Source organism: Gavialis gangeticus, unplaced genomic scaffold (genome assembly GCF_001723915.1).
Source record: "Gavialis gangeticus isolate Ggan-Ray unplaced genomic scaffold, GavGan_comp1, whole genome shotgun sequence".
NCBI classification, from domain to species: domain Eukaryota; kingdom Metazoa; phylum Chordata; order Crocodylia; family Gavialidae; genus Gavialis; species Gavialis gangeticus.
The window spans coordinates 60,756,763-60,773,481 of record NW_017729025.1 but is presented as its reverse complement, the minus strand read 5'-3'; the positions used below and the strand labels follow the sequence as shown (position 1 = coordinate 60,773,481).

At 42.6% G+C, this 16,719-nt stretch overlaps 1 protein-coding gene across 3 annotated transcripts in view; it reads right to left on the bottom strand.

Moving 5' to 3' along the window:
• RALGAPA1 (Ral GTPase activating protein catalytic alpha subunit 1) overlaps positions 1–13,581 on the bottom strand; it is a 286,398-nt gene extending 272,817 nt beyond the window's left edge. The window contains exon 1 of one of the 3 annotated variants that reach the window (XM_019518882.1): positions 13,256–13,581. In XM_019518882.1, coding sequence (XP_019374427.1) covers positions 13,256–13,361 — 106 coding nt within the window. In that variant the 5' untranslated portion in view covers positions 13,362–13,581. The remainder of the gene's footprint in view (positions 1–13,255) is intronic. The other 2 variants (XM_019518883.1, XM_019518884.1) reach the window with 2 other exon arrangements.
• Between the last annotated feature and the right edge of the window lie 3,138 nt (positions 13,582–16,719).

Here is a 16,719-nt window from a genome sequence, read left to right as displayed (position 1 = left end):
TGTGTGTGTGTGTGTGTGTGTGTGTGTGTGTGTGTGTGTGTGTGTGTTAAGAATTGCATTTTCACCTCAGAATGATCATGCACAACTTCTGCATTCATGGTTGTTCCCAGGGATGGGGAAAATGTCAGGAAGCAAGCAAAACAGAACAACAAGGGGATTGATTCCCACCCTCCCAACCTTTTTGAACATTACTCATGATTTACGGTTGTTTGGATACGTAAACGTTGTTCATCTTGTGTTCTTAAGAGGCAAATTATAAGTTTGTCTAGATAAGGAAATATGCAGTACAAAATGAAGCCTGCACTTAATCCTAGGGTAAGTAACCCAAGTCACACCACTATATGCTGTACTTCGCTCTAGTCCAGTATGTATGCAACTTCTCTCCTTTTGCTTCAGGCTTCTCTTAAAAAAACATCTAAGAATCAATTTCTAAGATCTTTCAACTAACAAGTGCCTTAGTCAGAACCATATAGCTACCATAAACCCAGGCGTCTCAGACTATATCCCATCACAGCATCATTACAATTCAATTGTGCCTTAATGTTATTAAACTGCTAAATACAAACTAACAGTTCTGAATTTCATAAAACGTTTTTGGATATAGCTCATACAATGGAAAAAGAGGAATGATGCAAAGATTAAACAAAGAGAGCTCTTTAACTTTCTTCATAAAAAGCCATCTTCTTTTGCAGGAGTTATTGAGGACACTTGCATTTGGCTTTGATCCTACAACTTTGCTGCACACAAGCAGGCCCTTAGCCCCATGAACAGTCACTATACAGTCAATTGAACATGCTCTCAAATGCAACGAAATGAACGTTTGCAATCACAGATAAGTATATAGAGATTTGGTACAGGATGGGAAGGTGTGCTGATAACAAAAGTTGTAAACTCATTTTGTGTCTCAGACCAATATTCCTGGAGAAAGTAACTTGCTGTTTTTAGAGTAGGTTAAGAATAGGGAATGGCAGTTTTAGTACTCATAGGCCTAATTGTGATGTAGCCTTACCTCCAGTATAAGATAGACCTAAATATTTTATGTCTACACCTGTACTGAGCTCAATAACAACTTTTGTTTGACTAACGCATTTCTTCCAGAAGGACATCCAGGCTCATTTTAAAGATACGATGGGACAACAATTCATCTTTCTAGGCATAATTTCCCTAACTGTTAAAGATTCATGTTTTATTTCTGATTTGAACTTACGATTTTCCAGTCACCGGTGACTCTTGTTCCTCAAAGAGCTACATGAACCCTTTAGGCAATCTATTATTTTCACCTCAAGAAGGTAACTTGTACACAAAATGAAAATCACCGCTTGACCTTCTTGATAAAATTAAGCAGACTGAACTAACACTCTCACTAGATATCCTCCAGCCCTCACTGCAATGGCTCTTCTCTACACTCTCTTCCATTATTTAAAATCCTTTTTAAAATAGGGACATCAGAACTGAATACAGTATTCCAGTATCACTGTCACCAATGCTGTATTTAGAAGTAAAATTTACCCCTTTACCCTCTGCTTATACTGCCAAGAAAAATATCAATATATAGAACGTAACATTAGAGCTCAGGTTGTCCACCAGGACTCTCTGAAAAGGATAAGATTTTAATATTTTGTTTTTAAAGAAAGAAAATAGTCTTGGTTTTGGATGTTATAGAAATTACAATGAAATATTAACATAAGAATTAAGGTTTAGGTTAAAAAACTCTGTTTTCAGAAAAGATATTTGCACCCTCTTTCTGAAGCTACATATTTCTAACAAACCAATTTACTTCTTGTTTTCTTGGAAACTTATGCTGTAATGGAAAGGAAGTCTCAGAAATAGACCTGGCACAATTTACTGTAATTAGAAAGGTCTGCCAGGAGAGGGGTGGGGAGAAATGTATTTGTATATTCAGAGAATGGAAGGTTTGCACTGTAGCAAAATAGATCCATTGTGGTAAAATCTAGCTTCCACAACATCTTTACAAAAATCTGGTTATGCTAGGAAAAAACACTTTAATATGTTTAGCTAGATAGCATAAACATAGCAGAGCACTTTAGCAGAAAATAAACCCCACAAATTGCTTTTTAAAAATTAAATTACTCAATCTTATGCTTTATTTTAAATTAATAAATTGTAACTGAAAAATTGGTATAAAGTTGCTAATATCTAGTCATTAGTAAGCACTGTGTGGGGTGCAAGCAACTTCTCCTTAAAAAGAAGACACTTATTGGCTTTATTCCTCCAAATCTGTATTAAGTTTTTCTTAATTTGTAAGGTTTTTCTTTTAAATTAAAGAATTCAAGTTCATTTAAATGAAAGAAATGAGCGTGGCCAGCACAGGGTACACATGACATACAGTGCTCTTCTGGACTGACCCCATGCACTGGCTCTGGGACTGGTCTGGATCTGGACATGTTGGAGCCAGCACACCCCCTTCATTATCCTATGTGCAGTCTGTGTGGCCAGTCCACGCTATGCACCATGTGCAGCATGCACCAAGGTTTGCTGTGCACGCAGCACATTATGGGCTCTGCACTGCTCACAGGCTGGATCCAGCATCCTGGACCAGGCTTCTGTGATGCCTTCAGTGCTGTGTCCAGTCCATGTGCCACAGGCAGCGCACATCCCGGTCTGGCCCAAAGTACAGCATACACGTGATCCCTGGGGCCAGTGCATGGTGATATGCAGGCAGGCTGGGGAGTAGGGGGTCTATCCTGGTCCAGTCCACAGACCAGCCCAGAGATACTCATCCAGTCCCTGAGGCTAGATAAATTTGACATGCCTGCCATAAATAGTATAGCTCCTCAGAAACTTAAAAGCCTTTTCCTTTAACACCAACATATGGAAGAGATGTACTATTTCCCCCATTTTACAGCTCAGAAACTGTGCATGATTTTGTGCACCTTCATTTCTGCACACCCAATTTTAAACATTTTAAAGCCTAAAGCTTGATTTTTGGAGGCTGGATTTCAATATGTTCCAAAATAATTTGGCACCCAAAAGCTGAGGTGCACACATCCTCTAGCAAATAAAGAAGGAACTTTAGAAAATGAATACAATAAATGATTAGATGTTGTTTAGCATAATCTAATCTACATGACGTAAATTGAGTATCTCACAGACTCAGTTACACATAATTGATTTGGGGAAGTATCACCAGGAGGCATTAAAGGAAAATATATTATTCAGAATTAATCACTCCCTCTTTTGTTACAAGTACTTATCCAGTGCAGGCCTGAACAGTTGCCTCCATGTTCATTTGACTTGATGCCACTGCCCTTCAACTCTGAGGGATTCATGACAATTCCCTACCTTCACTTTTCTTGAACAGATTATAAAATGGAATAAAATTACTACTACCCAGTAGATAAACTAATATTGTCTTTAATATGTTAAAGAATAATGCATTCTTTAACATATGTTCAGTCCACACCCAGGTAGATATTTCTACTTAATTAGCAATGAACTGGAAGAGGGCTAGATTTACATTAAGACTTAGACTGTATAGTAACTGGAGTTTACAGTTCAAGCATCTTTCAAGGAAATTTTTGAGTAAACCCTACAATTAATAGTATAACTCTGCAAAGTCTCAAATGTCTGTATATAAGCAAGACAAACAGTGCAAACAAAAGATTATTTTTAACATAGTACAGCAGGTAATATGTTGATTAGCACCCTCTTTAAACATCTGTTCTTGGGTAGGGTATAGGAGTAAGAACAAGTAGAAAATGGGCATAAATTAGAATAAAGGAGATTTAGATTAGATACTGAAAAGAATTTTCTAACTAGGAAGGTGATTAAGTATTAGAACAAATTACCTAGTCAGGATGTGGAATCTCTGTCCTCGGAAGCTTCTACGTGCAGGTTAGACCAGGGGCGTCAAACTTGTTTGGCCTTACTGGCTGAATTCAGACTATGGGGCTTCCCATGGTCCAGACAACCAACAAGTGGTGTCAGTGGCATTAGTCCCTACAGCTATAAGTGCTGCTGTTTCAGCTCTGGAACGCATAAAGGGCTCGGTCCTGGGGCCTGCACTGTTCAATTTCTTCATCAGCGATCTGGATGATGGGGTGGAAAGTAACCTGTTTAAATTCGCTGATGACACCAAAATTTGGGGGGAGGTGAGCACGCTAGCAGGGAGGGAGAGATTGCAGAGGGATCTGGATAGGTTACAGGGGTGGGCTAACAGGAACAGGATGCGTTTCAATACGGACAAGTGCAGGGTGCTGCACTTGGGCAGTAGGAACCAGCAGCACACTTACACAATGGGGAACTCCCTACTCGAGAGCACGGAGGCAGAAAGAGATCTTGGAGTCATTATTGACTCCAAGATGAACATGGGCCGACAATGCGAGGTCATGGTTGGCAGGGCTAACCGGACCTTGTCGTGCATCCACAGGTGCATCTCGAGTAGAGCCAAGGAGGTGATCCTCCCCCTCTACGCGACGCTGGTCAGGCCACAGCTGGAGTATTGTGTCCAGTTCTGTGCGCCCCATTTCAAGAGGGATGTGGACAACATGGAGAGGGTCCAGAGGAGGGCCACCCGCATGATCCGGGGACAACAGGGCAGACCCTACAGTGAGAGACTGCGGGACCTGAACCTATTCAGCCTCCACAAGAGAAGGCTGAGGGGGGACCTGGTGACCGTCTATAAATTCACTAGGGGGGACCAGAAGGGTTTGGGGGAGACGCTGTTTCCCCTAGCGCCCGCTGGCATAACAAGGAGTAATGGGCACAAGTTGATGGAGAGGAGGTATAGATTGGACATCCGCAAGAACTACTTCACAGTTAGGGCGGCTAGGAGCTGGAACCAACTTCCAAGGGAAGTGGTGCTGGCCCCTACCCTGGGGGTCTTTAAGAAGAGGCTGGATGCCTACCTGGCTGGACTCATTTGAGTCCCGTTTCTCTTTTTGGGGTTTTTTGTTGTTCTCCCGCCCTGGCGGGGGGTCAGGCTAGAAGATCTACTAGGTCCCTTCCGACCCTTAATCTATGAATCTATGAAAGTTACTACTGCTGCTGCTCACCTGCCTTTTTCCCCAGTCACCAATCCTAGTCACCAGGGGCAGATACTAACCTTAACTTCAGTGGCAGAAGGGCAAATGGGAGGGGGAGCTGGGCAAGAAGTGGGGTGGGTAAGGCAAGCTGAATTATTTTTGTGGGTTCCCAAACTGCTCTGAAACAGAGGGTCTGGCAGCTGCAGGGATTAACACCGCCACCACCACCTCTGATCCACTCTGTGGAGGTGCGGGATCCAGCCTGTGAGAAGTCCTGTGGACCAGATAACCCAACTTGTGGGCAGGATCCAGCCCACAGAACATATTTGACACTCCTGGGTTAGGCAAACATTATCCTTTTTCTTATGGTCACAGACTAATCTGCAAAATTAAGAGGGGAGACAAAGTAATTTTATTTGGAAGGAGTTTTCCATCTCACTTGCTGTTTGAGATGTTTAAAATATAAAACCATTTTAACAATTTATTGAACTCCTGTGTCGAATTGTTCCTGTACTGGAAATGCATTCCTGCTTTATAAACACTACCAGGAGAAAATGTTATGTTTTCATGCTCAGGAAGTTTGATGGGAAGTTACAGGATAGCTGCATTTTGTTTTGATTTTTTGATCGCTACAGACAGCAACTTCGTGTTCTGAACCCATTTAAGGAGAAAGTGAAAGGGGTGTAATTTGAAATTTTTATTCCTCACCAGAATTTTAAATAAAGGTAAAATGCCCTGAGATATCCTAACCCTACCAAAAACATCCAAAAAATTGATGAATAAGCACATTCAGTGGGTACTCCTGCTATGGTCAACAGAAGTAAACAATGAAGACTGATATAAACATTGTTGTCAAGTTTAAACGTCAATGTTCTATAGAGATGAATGGGAGTTGCTCTCAGGGCTAATTGACTCAGGTAGCCAGCAGACAGAGCAAATCACAATGCTGGTTTACATTTTTTTAAATGCCACCTCAATCGCACAAGTTGGAGTCTTAACACATATTCAACTGAAAGCTGAGTTTCTGGATCACACAACACTTTCAACTTTCTAAAGATTCCATGATAATGTAGTAATTTTCATTCTTATCTGCAACAAATTTGATCTACACAAATCCTTGTCTTTCACAAAAGCCAGAGCCCCTCTCTCTAGCCTAGGACTCTGGTCTGATCCCAAACCCTATCCTTGCACAAATTCACAAGCCAGTAACAGCTGTTGCTGGTGGTTTTATGTCAAAACTAATATTAGCCTCCCCAAATAAGCAGGAACCCTAATCCAATCTCGCCAGTGAAGACCAACACTAGACCTCAGCTAAATTTCTTAACTGATGCCCAACGCTAGCCCTGCAACACATGTAATTAACATTACTACAAAAAATGTCAAATATGATACAGATATACAAATCCACTAAACATTTCTGTGCTATTATCTCTACAGAAAACTCCAGAAGGCTTACCTTTGAAATTGATTTCCCTCTCCCACCTTCAGTCCAAGAAAAATCATTAATTTAATTGCTATAGTTTGAAAAAAAATGTGAGTGTAACACAAGCAATTTTAAAGGGTATAAACAGTGAATATATATCTTTTTTAAGCATTCCAAAATACCACTGTTTAAATAGGTCCCCTTAAATTTTACACCTCCTCTGCTTTGACCCACATAATGCAATCCACACCTATAAGCCTCTGAAACATTAAACCAGAGACCAGTCAAACTGGATGTTCTACAGAGAATGTTTCATCTGTAAAGTACAGATTGACTGTCCCCATCTAAAGATGGTCTTGTTTGTTGTTTCTAGTTCTATCAAGCACCACTATGGATAACAACTCTAAAATATAAAAGTGTCTGAAAGTTCAAAACAATAAATTACAACAATTGAGAATGCCTGTAAAAACAAAATTAGCAATAATTTGGTTTACATCAACTGTTCAAAAATTGGTTCTTGGTTTTTAAATACCAGACGCAAAATATGCAACAAAATACAAAACTACGCTATCAACATTGCATTTTTACTCTGGAATAACTATCAACACAAGAACATACAAAAATAATTCCATTTAAACTAATATTTCAGTCTTAACACTGAAGGTAAATAAAACAGATTCATCTGACTTTACTTCCACACAGTAAAGTAATGTACAGAAATTCTTGAGGGATTTTTTTCCTGGTGTTTTCACAGTTTGAGTGCAAAACAAGATTTTAGAAACTAGGACTGCAAAATAAGACTTCTTGGAATTGAAAACAACATATCTGATATCAATGACATGGCAGCAGAGCACATCTGCATTATTAATGTATATCTTTGTGAAAGCATCAATGAGTTACCTTATTAGATTAGTTTAATTATTCTAAAAATTTCCCCAAAACATTTGTTCTTTAAAAACAAAGACAAACACAAAAAAATCCAAAGACAACAATTGAAAACCTCCAAGTAGTACAGAATTACTGGATTTCTAAAGAAAAAAAACAAAACCTACCTCATTAGAGTACTGCACAAATTTTCAATGCAACTGTTGCTTACATGCACCTGTGCCAGTGAAAGTAGGTCCTTCCAATCATGAAAACTGATAAGTCATGACAATTGTTAGGGAGAGTTATAACAGTCATGGGGAAAGTTATAAACATATCAGGGGCTGCAGCAGCATTTCCACAGCCAATGCTGCAACCAACTACCATTGTAAACAAAGTTATAAGTATGCCAGAATAATTTTTTAGGAAAATGCATTCAACTGGAAAATTACCAAACTTATTCTGAAAGCAAGATTTATTTCAGTAAGTGCACCAAGTACTTTGATTGTGTCCAGTAAGAAGGGCCTAAATGGTTGTCCTGAATAAAATGAAAGTGGCAGACTTCTTCAACAGCTGGGGACTCATCTCCAAAGCTCCAGCCACTAATCATGGGGGCATTTCACACAGGCTACAAGAAAAGACTTAAAAGCATCCACATACAGATAGCTTTCTTTCTCCTGCACAAAGAGGAAAGTTATGACCCCAAATCAGGTTTCTGGAATCAAGATGTCTTTTAAAAACCCAACCTGGCTTATGCTGCAGAAAAATAAGTCACTGCTTTTACAACATATATTGCATAACAAAGGACTCTAGTCTGATAAAAACCTTAATAAGATAAGGATACCATTTGAAAAAGGATACAACTAAAACAGAAATGCAACTGATGAAACTTTTCTATCTCATTCTAATTTTTAAAAGATGTTTACTGTTCTAATTCTTGATATTCTTGCTATCAGTGTATTGTCTTTTAAACTGTGTTCTTGTATTACACGAAAAAAGAAAACTAGATATTCCTGATCAACATTATATACCTAAAATGTAAAATAAGGTAGATTATGACTGTTGACCTTAGAGAAGCCATATGATAAAAGTATACACGTTATACATACACACTTATAATATACAAAATAATAAAATAGACAGTCTTATCATTTTGTATATATAATGTAAAGGTAAATAGTCCCAATCCTTTCAATATGACCTCTTAGGAAAAAGTTTTTCCCAATCTTAATCATTTTCATCTAATCTTTGACAACATTCTAGTTCTGTTATAGCCTTTTTGTGATAAAATTATCAAAACTAAAAAACAACATTCCAGGTGAGGGCATACACAAGCATCACATTTACCTTTTAGACTATGGATAGGTCAACAAAGTCATATTATCAGCAATGTCAAGATACATTTTTTTGAGATGATACTGTTATTTTTATACCTTACTAGGTTTTAAGTTCATTCATATTATTCTATCCAATATGTATTATTTCTCACCAACTGATTGTTCAGTTAGGTTCCTTGATGTTACACACAGTCTCTTCTGGTCTTGATTAAACACAAATATTGTTGTGTCATTTACAAATCTTCCCACCTGCCTGCTCACTGCCTGTAATATATTTAACACAACACTGGCCCTAATGCAGAGTCTTGTGACACACAAATGTCAGCCTTTGGTCATCATTAATTAGATCATTTCTACTTTTAGTTCGCCATCTTTTACCCAGCTTATAACTCAAAACAGTATTTGCCTTCTCCCATTATAAACTACCTCATTACTTTAATTGTTTCTTACACATGGCTAAGTCAAAGTCCTTCTGGAAAAAAAGAGTAAAAAAAAAAAAAGGAAAATGAAAAAAAAATGGAAGAAAAAAATAGTACAGGTTTCCCTCACTTTGTGCTATACATGCTATCCTGGAAAATGGCACATAACTCGAATTCACATAAAGGGAATCCACTTTACAATGTAACAAATAGGGATATGTTCCAACACCTTGACTCTACTGATCCTCAGACCCATTTCTACCACTTTTACAAGCCAATTTTGATACTCACCAACAGCAGGTAGTGCACAAAAGCACAGGGTGGCAATGAATGTTTAGTTGGTGTGAAGAGAGGGTGGTGAAGGGTCTTGAGTGTTAGACTCCACATCACTGGTAGACCAGGGAGAGAGGTAGGAGATAAGCTAGCGGGACACTTAGAAGCCATAATGGGGATGGCAACTACAGAAACGTGTCACAGCCAATGAGCAAGGAGAACAGATCCGCACAGGAGACTATATTTTGGTGCATGTCATTCCCACGATGCACCACACAAAGCAGCTGACTGTGGGCTTCCACCACACCGATCATGTAAGAGTGAATTTACTTCAAAAGTAATGACTTTTTTGGTATAAAAAGGGTCATCACAGAAGAGCGAATTCACACATACAGAACCCTCATAAAGCGAGGGAAACCTGTATTAGGCAATTCTCCCTACTTTAATCAGGAAGAACCAATAAAGAACCAAATAAAATAAAGGATATCAATGGCTTAGATCTGTGGCTACACTGTCACATATAGAATGGGTGAACTATTTACTCAACATACTTGTATGACAAATTATACTGATTTGATAAAACCTTGATAAGATATATGGACACTGCTCGGAAAATCTGCAATAGATACAGGAGTGCCTGATAACCACAGAAGTTCTATAGACTATCTGCAGCTCCACTGAAGGGGTCTTAAGTCTACAAACACCTACATTTTCTGCTGGATATGAAACAGGTGGCGATTCTTCTTTTTCTACAATTGCTGATATACAGGATCAGGGGAAAGAAGCAATCTGACCACCACAAAAGTTGGTCTTCACACACATATGAAGCAAAACAGAGTACAGTAAGCTACACTATGTTGGTGGGGTTGGCTTGGCCTCCCTATCACACACAAAGGAGCAAAAGAATATAAACAGGAAGAAACAGCAATTATTGCTCACGCTGAGGCACAGCCTCCTGATGCCTGAAGTCATTTCATATGGCAATCTATCCAGATTAGTACCAATATTTTTAAATTTGGGACTATAAAGCAGTCATGAAGGAACAGATGGAAAAGAAAAAGAGCAGAGAGAGGGTATTTTGTAATCCTGCAGAGAATTGTTTGCATAGCATGTTTCAGAAGTGGAGAAGACAGGTAAACTTTGCAAAACGAAAGGTCTCAGACAACCAACAGTCCACTTATCTTCCTTTCTAGTGTGTGTAGGAGCAGCTAACAGGAGTATCCGGAATAAGCCCTGTCATTTTTTCCAGCTCATGATTATGAAGAACATATCTTCATGATGACACAATTTTGCAGAGATCACAGCAAAAATAAGAGAGGAATGCAGTAGATTCACAATCCAGCATAATGAGTTTTGAGCCTTTAAAAAATTCCCAACAAAACAACTCTTACACACTGAACTGTATTCTAAGGAAGGTCTGAAAGGACATGTCAGAGCCCTGCTTCTGTGTCTGGGGTGGGGAAAGAATCAAGGAAAAACATGCCCCAGCAGATTTAACCTGCCTCACAATCAGCAAGCAAAAACCTTAGGTAAGAATCTTTTACTTGACATAATGAGATGTCCCAATAAAGTTGCAATTCTAAGTTTCTTACCAAACACATTTTACTTTCAGCAAAGCTAAAGTAATTCCTATAAATTACAAAAAAGATGGCCAAAGCAAAACCAGGAGTCTTCTCTAGCCAAATAACCTAAAATCAGAATTACGTTTGCTTTTTTCTGTCATGAGGTTTCCTGTACTAGGCTTCTTTAGTTACCAAGGAAAGTAGTTAACTAAAAGTAATAGATTCATAAGTAATGCAAAACACAAGCCACAACTGGTCTGCCATAAGCAAGTAAAATCAGTTTTGTGGGTGAGGATATAACTTCTTTTATGTGGTTGGTATGATTGGAACAACTATTCAAAAGAGCATCATAGGAAATTAGGGTTGAAAGGGACCTCAGGAAGTCATTTAGTCCAACTTCCTGCTCAAAGCAGGACCATCCCCAACTAGATTATTCCAGCCAAGCCTTTGTCTACCCAGGTCTTGAGAACCTCTAAAGATGGAGACTGCACATCTCTGAGTAGCTTGCTCCAGTGCTTTACTACCCTCCTTAAGAGAAAGTTTTTTCTTAACATCCAACCTAAATAGCCCTTGCTGCCACTTGTGACTATTGCTCCTTGTTATTTACCAACATGGAAAACAGTTTATCTCAGGAAATGGCAATTATTTGGGCTGGAGAGCCACTTAATGAGTTTTGGTGAGCTGTTGGGGGCCAGAGGGGGCAGGGAGATGCCAACTGATCCCATATGGCCTGCTGGCCAGCACCAGGAGTATGAGGAGTCAGAGCTGTGCCCCGTGCCACTCTGCTCTGCAACAGCCAAAGCTAGGCAGCGCGCAGACTCCTTCGGCCTCTGCCCCTCCATCTGCTCTCCACCCTGCCCGGCTTCCTGTTGGTGCTGCACAGTCCTGTCACTGTGGCTGCTAGCAGGCAGGCCCACCATCCACCAGGCCTGCCATCCCACTCATCCTCTGTGATAAATCACTGGCGCCATGCCATACTGGGAAAGTCATGGGTGGCTGCCCCATGCCAAGCCCCGTTGTAGCCACCATGGACTTACCTCCTAGCACTGCCATGGTGGCAGTGGCTCATCATGGCAAGTGGGAGAGATAGCTAGTTGGTGTGCTGCATCACGCACACATCCCATGTGGGCCTGGATGCTGGCAGCTGTGGTGCCAGGACCACGCAGCTGCAGTGCCATCAGGAAGCCGAGCGGGGGGGGAGGGGGAGGAGAAATGGATGTGGGGGGTACAGGAGTCTGTGCACTGTGCAGCCCAGCCCCAGCTGCGACAAGCAGAGCAGCGAGAGGCACAGCCCTCCTTCCTCAGGCCCTCAGCAGCAGCCTGCTGCGGACCAGAAATGGCCCATGGGCTGTACTTTGCCAACCCCAGTCTTGTTCCATCCTCTTTGTAACCACCTTTCAGGTACTTTAAGGCTGTTATTAAATCCCCCCTCAGCCTTGTCTTCTCCAGACTAACTAAGTCCATTTCCCTTAGCCTCTCCTCATGAGTTTGTGCTCCCCCACCCCTCTCTCTACTTTGTGTGCATCCTTTCCATACTGTGGGGCCCAAAACTGGACACAGTACTCCAGATGTGGCTTCACCAGTATCCTTTTGACATAATCCAGGTACTACTGCTGCTGACAAGCCCACTGCCAATAGCCATTACCACACATGTTCCTCCAAATACAAACAGAAGGAAAGAAGTGACCGGTAACAATAACCTTTGGCCTTGGTGTTGATGGGCTTGAAGGACAAACACCCAAAGCAGTACAGGTCAAGGCACGGACTCCTAGCCAAAGACAGCAGCCTTAAAACTGCTCATTACCCGGCCCCAGGAACAGGCCCAGAAAGTGACAAGGGCTGTGGATGGCGCCTTTCAACCAAGAACCAAGGTAAACCAACTTCTTTTAGGCCCCACCCCAGTGATGCAATGCTCAAGCAGGGTGCCAGGGCAGTGCTTTTGGGGTGTGTGCATGGGGGGTAAAGCCCAAGATTTCACCTGCAACCCATGGTGTGGAAAGGCCCTCTGACCTGTGGGCCTCAGGGGCCTCTCTGCAGCCCTGGACTCTGTCTGCTCGTTTTCTGCCCGAAAAAAAACAGCAACCAGGGGCAGCTGCCATATCCTGGGGGTGCTTCGAGGCTGTGAACCACTGTGCTGGGCAAGGTTACCCCTCGAAATGCTCCCCAGGTAGGTCCCAAGGCCTGCGAGCGACTGCCCACCTCAGCCGCCGGCCCTGCCGCCTCTGCCCCTGCCTGGGCCGGCCTCCCCCACCCGGCCCCGCAGGTTGCTATGCCAACGCCGAGCTTCGGCCGGCCCCGGCCCCCGCAGGCAGCAGCGGTACAAGGAACTCCCGGCCCGGCCCGGCCTGGCCCCCTGCCCGGGGCCCGCTGCCGCCGCCGCGCCTGGCCTCACCGATGAGGACGCGCAGGTGCTTGAGGCGAGTGAGCGGGTCCTTGCGGGTGTCCAGCACCTTCTGCGTGGATTTGCGCACGTCTCCGTGCGGCTTCTTGGAGAACATCCCACCGGAGCCCCCGGCCCCCGCGCTGCGAGGCCTCCGGATCCACCAGCCGCAGGAGCTCCTACATAGCCGGCGGCGCCTTCAGCTCGGTGCAGGAGGCGGCGGCAGCGGCGCGGGCGCAGTCAGTTCTGGGGAGAGGGGGCAGGCCCGGGACTCCCCCCTCTAGCTCCTCACAGCTCTCCTCCCGCTGCTTCACGACAGCCGTCAGGTGCGACCCTGGGCGCTCCCATGGCAACCGCCGTGTGACATCATAGCCGGGCTGAGGCTCGGCGGGTACGTCATAGGCGGAGGGTTCGGTTCCGCCTCCAAGCCCAGGGCGGAGACAGGGTGGGGCGCTCTGTGGTGGTGGCTGCGGGGTGTCAGCGGTCGCCCGGTCTGTAGAGACTGACTCGCCCCCACGCAGCGGGGGGCTTTTGAACCCTGACCAAAGGGGACAGGAAGGAAACAGGCCGGTGCGTCACATAGCAGGAGAGGCCCTGAAGGCGCCGCGGGCTAGGAGGGGAAGGCACTTAATATCAGGACTCGGCTGGGATTGCAGCGGCCGGGCAGGGAAATGAGATTTCAAATGGCAAAAAGCTTAATAAAGCCAGGGCGGTCGTAATAGTGTGACATAATAATGTTGCTAATAGTTACCAATGAACTATCAATTCTGTTACACAGGCGGGCGGGGGGGAGGGGGACGACTGAGTACTGGTGAAGTAGAGGCACTCATTTTTATCACTTTCCCATCAGCGGAGCTAGCAGGGAGTTCAGGTCTCCTAAAGTCAAGCCAAATGATCTGGTCACCAAGCCACGTTTCCTCCAGTTTAACGCTCAGCCTTCAGATAAGTCAGCCCCAAGGCATACAAACGGGATAAAAATAACAAGATTTGTAAAGTAGCACTGTTTTTGCTCTTTTCTGTTGACTTGTGATGTTGGAGCACTTTGAATTCTGATTTTTGATCTTTTGTGGAACTGGAGTGCTAGCAAACTTGTAGTTTTACAAAGAAAATGGTTTCTTGGGTAATCGGATTTCAGGGACTGGTTCTAAGAAAATACCTAAATTTTGTGAGGCTTTTGATTAAATTGCGAGACTTGGCAACACTGTTGGTGAGTCACCCAGCTCAACTGCAAAATATAAGTATGTACAAGTATCAAAAAGTAAGGCTATTAACCCTATAAATCTTAGCACAGTCATGAATTAAGGCAGTGGAGTCTAGCAAGTAGGGTGAGAAGTGGTGAGTCTTATTTCAGTCCTTGCCACTGGCCTGCCTGTGTGACCTCAGGCAAGTCACCTCACTGTTCTGTTGCGGTTTTTCCGTAAAAGAGAGATAACATTGTTTATCTTTCTTTGTAAAGTGAGATCTAAAGATGGAAAATATTATGTAACAGTAGAATTGTTATAATAAAAGAAAATACATTTTATCACCACATAACTTTTAACTCTGAAGGTTGTTACTTTAAGATCAAGTATGCATTGCTTTATCTTTTTAAGACTAACTTCTTTAATCTACTTGTTGCATAAGATCTATGATGCTGTTAACTATGTATTTTCTTATGTTTAGTTGCTTGGCTTTCTGTATTATATGATGACTGGGTGTATTTTTATAATTGAACAACTTTTTAACAATATGGGTTTGTTGAAAATTTGATCAATTTTTCAAAAATCTTCATTTGTAGATATGTAACTGAGGACAGTTTAAACAGGTGGAACAGGAGATGTCAACAAATTATTAAATGAAAGGAAAGTGATGTTGGCTGACCAAATAATGGTTTCCAGGAGGCACTGCTTCACTCCCAGCACACTTGGCAAGATAAGCAGTTCCATATGCAAAAAAGGTCATGATCTTGCAAAAGTTTATGCATATACTTAACTTTAAGTGTACAAGTAGTTTCCATGCTTTCAGTGGCCCTGATTCTGCACTGAAAACTGTGATAGAAAATGCCAGGTTTGGCAAGGGAAGGGTTAGGTTCTGCTGCAATCTAGTTGTTTATTACCACCTCCGCATGTGCAGTCAAGGTTGTGCAGGATGGGGAAGTGTAGGGAGTTACTTTACTTTTATATTTCCATTCTGTAAAACCTGAATAAAATTCCAACAAACTTTGAAATATTAGGTGTCTAAACTGATTATTGGTATAGTATACTGATGGGGTCAGCTTCTGATCAGTGAAATAGGTTGTATGTCAGAGGTACAATTTTTACCTAACTCTGTGCAAAATACCCCTAATGAAACACAAAAAGCCCAATAACCTAAAAATATTAAAGACAGGAGATTCTTGAAGGATTGTACTTTGACCCAAGAACCCTAAATCTGCACCAGCAACCTTTACCTTCTTCCCCCTCCTGTGATAAGGGAAAACTGCAGAGTGAGCTAGGGATGGCAGCTGGGAAGAGAAGCAGCCAAAGCAGATACTGCCCTGTCCAGGGAAAGGGACAAAATAGGGACCAGAGCCAGTCCTATTCCCAGTATCCCTTGCTGGATTGAGAACCATGCAGGGAGATAAATACATCGTGGAGGGATTAGGATCCTGTGGTGCCTTTCCCCTCTCAGTGCCGTGCCCCCAGCCATGTAATTTAGGAGAGAACTGTAGAGAGAAGCCAGTTAGAGATTCCAGTGGGAACTGGCACGAACAGCCAAAGCTGAGAGGTACAGGCATTGCAGAGTACTTTAGAGCAGTGTAGAACACACTTTTTGGCAAGCCTGCCACAAATTAGCCCTGCACCCTCCCCAAGTGCCACTCTGATCCCTTTCCCCTGTCCAATCTGCTGCTCTGCTTTCTGCTCCCAGCCCTTTGTTCCCTGTCTGATCTGCTGCTCTGATTTCTGTTCCCCTGCTGCTCCCTGCCGTATCTGCTGCTGTGCTGCCTGTCCCTTCCTTGATTTGCCTCCTGCCACACACACAGGCTGCCCGTACTACTTGTGGCACTCATGCTGCAGGTTGGCCACCCTTGACTGAGTGCTGGACTTTTTCTCCAATCCTTCCTTGCCGCTTTCCATTTCTTTGCTGTTTCTTTATTTCAGCTTCATTTCCACACATTCCTCTCACCTAAGCAAAGAGAAGAGAAGAAGGTGCTTTCTAAGCAAACTCACCAATAAAAAATATGTTGTAAAACTAACATGGCATTTGATGCCATCACATTATTCACTCTACTTGTATATTGCACTCCTTTCCTCAGTCATACATCTGTCTTGTTTATTGAGACTGTAAGCTCTTCAGGGCAGGGGCCATTTGCTACTCTCAGTTTTCCACAGTGCCTAGAACACTGCGGGCCTATTAGGCACTAATAATAAACATGATGAATAATAAAGGCAACTCGTATAGCAATTTTTAAACCAGTCTGACTATACATGTGGCTTCTTCAATATTTTAGTTCCTCT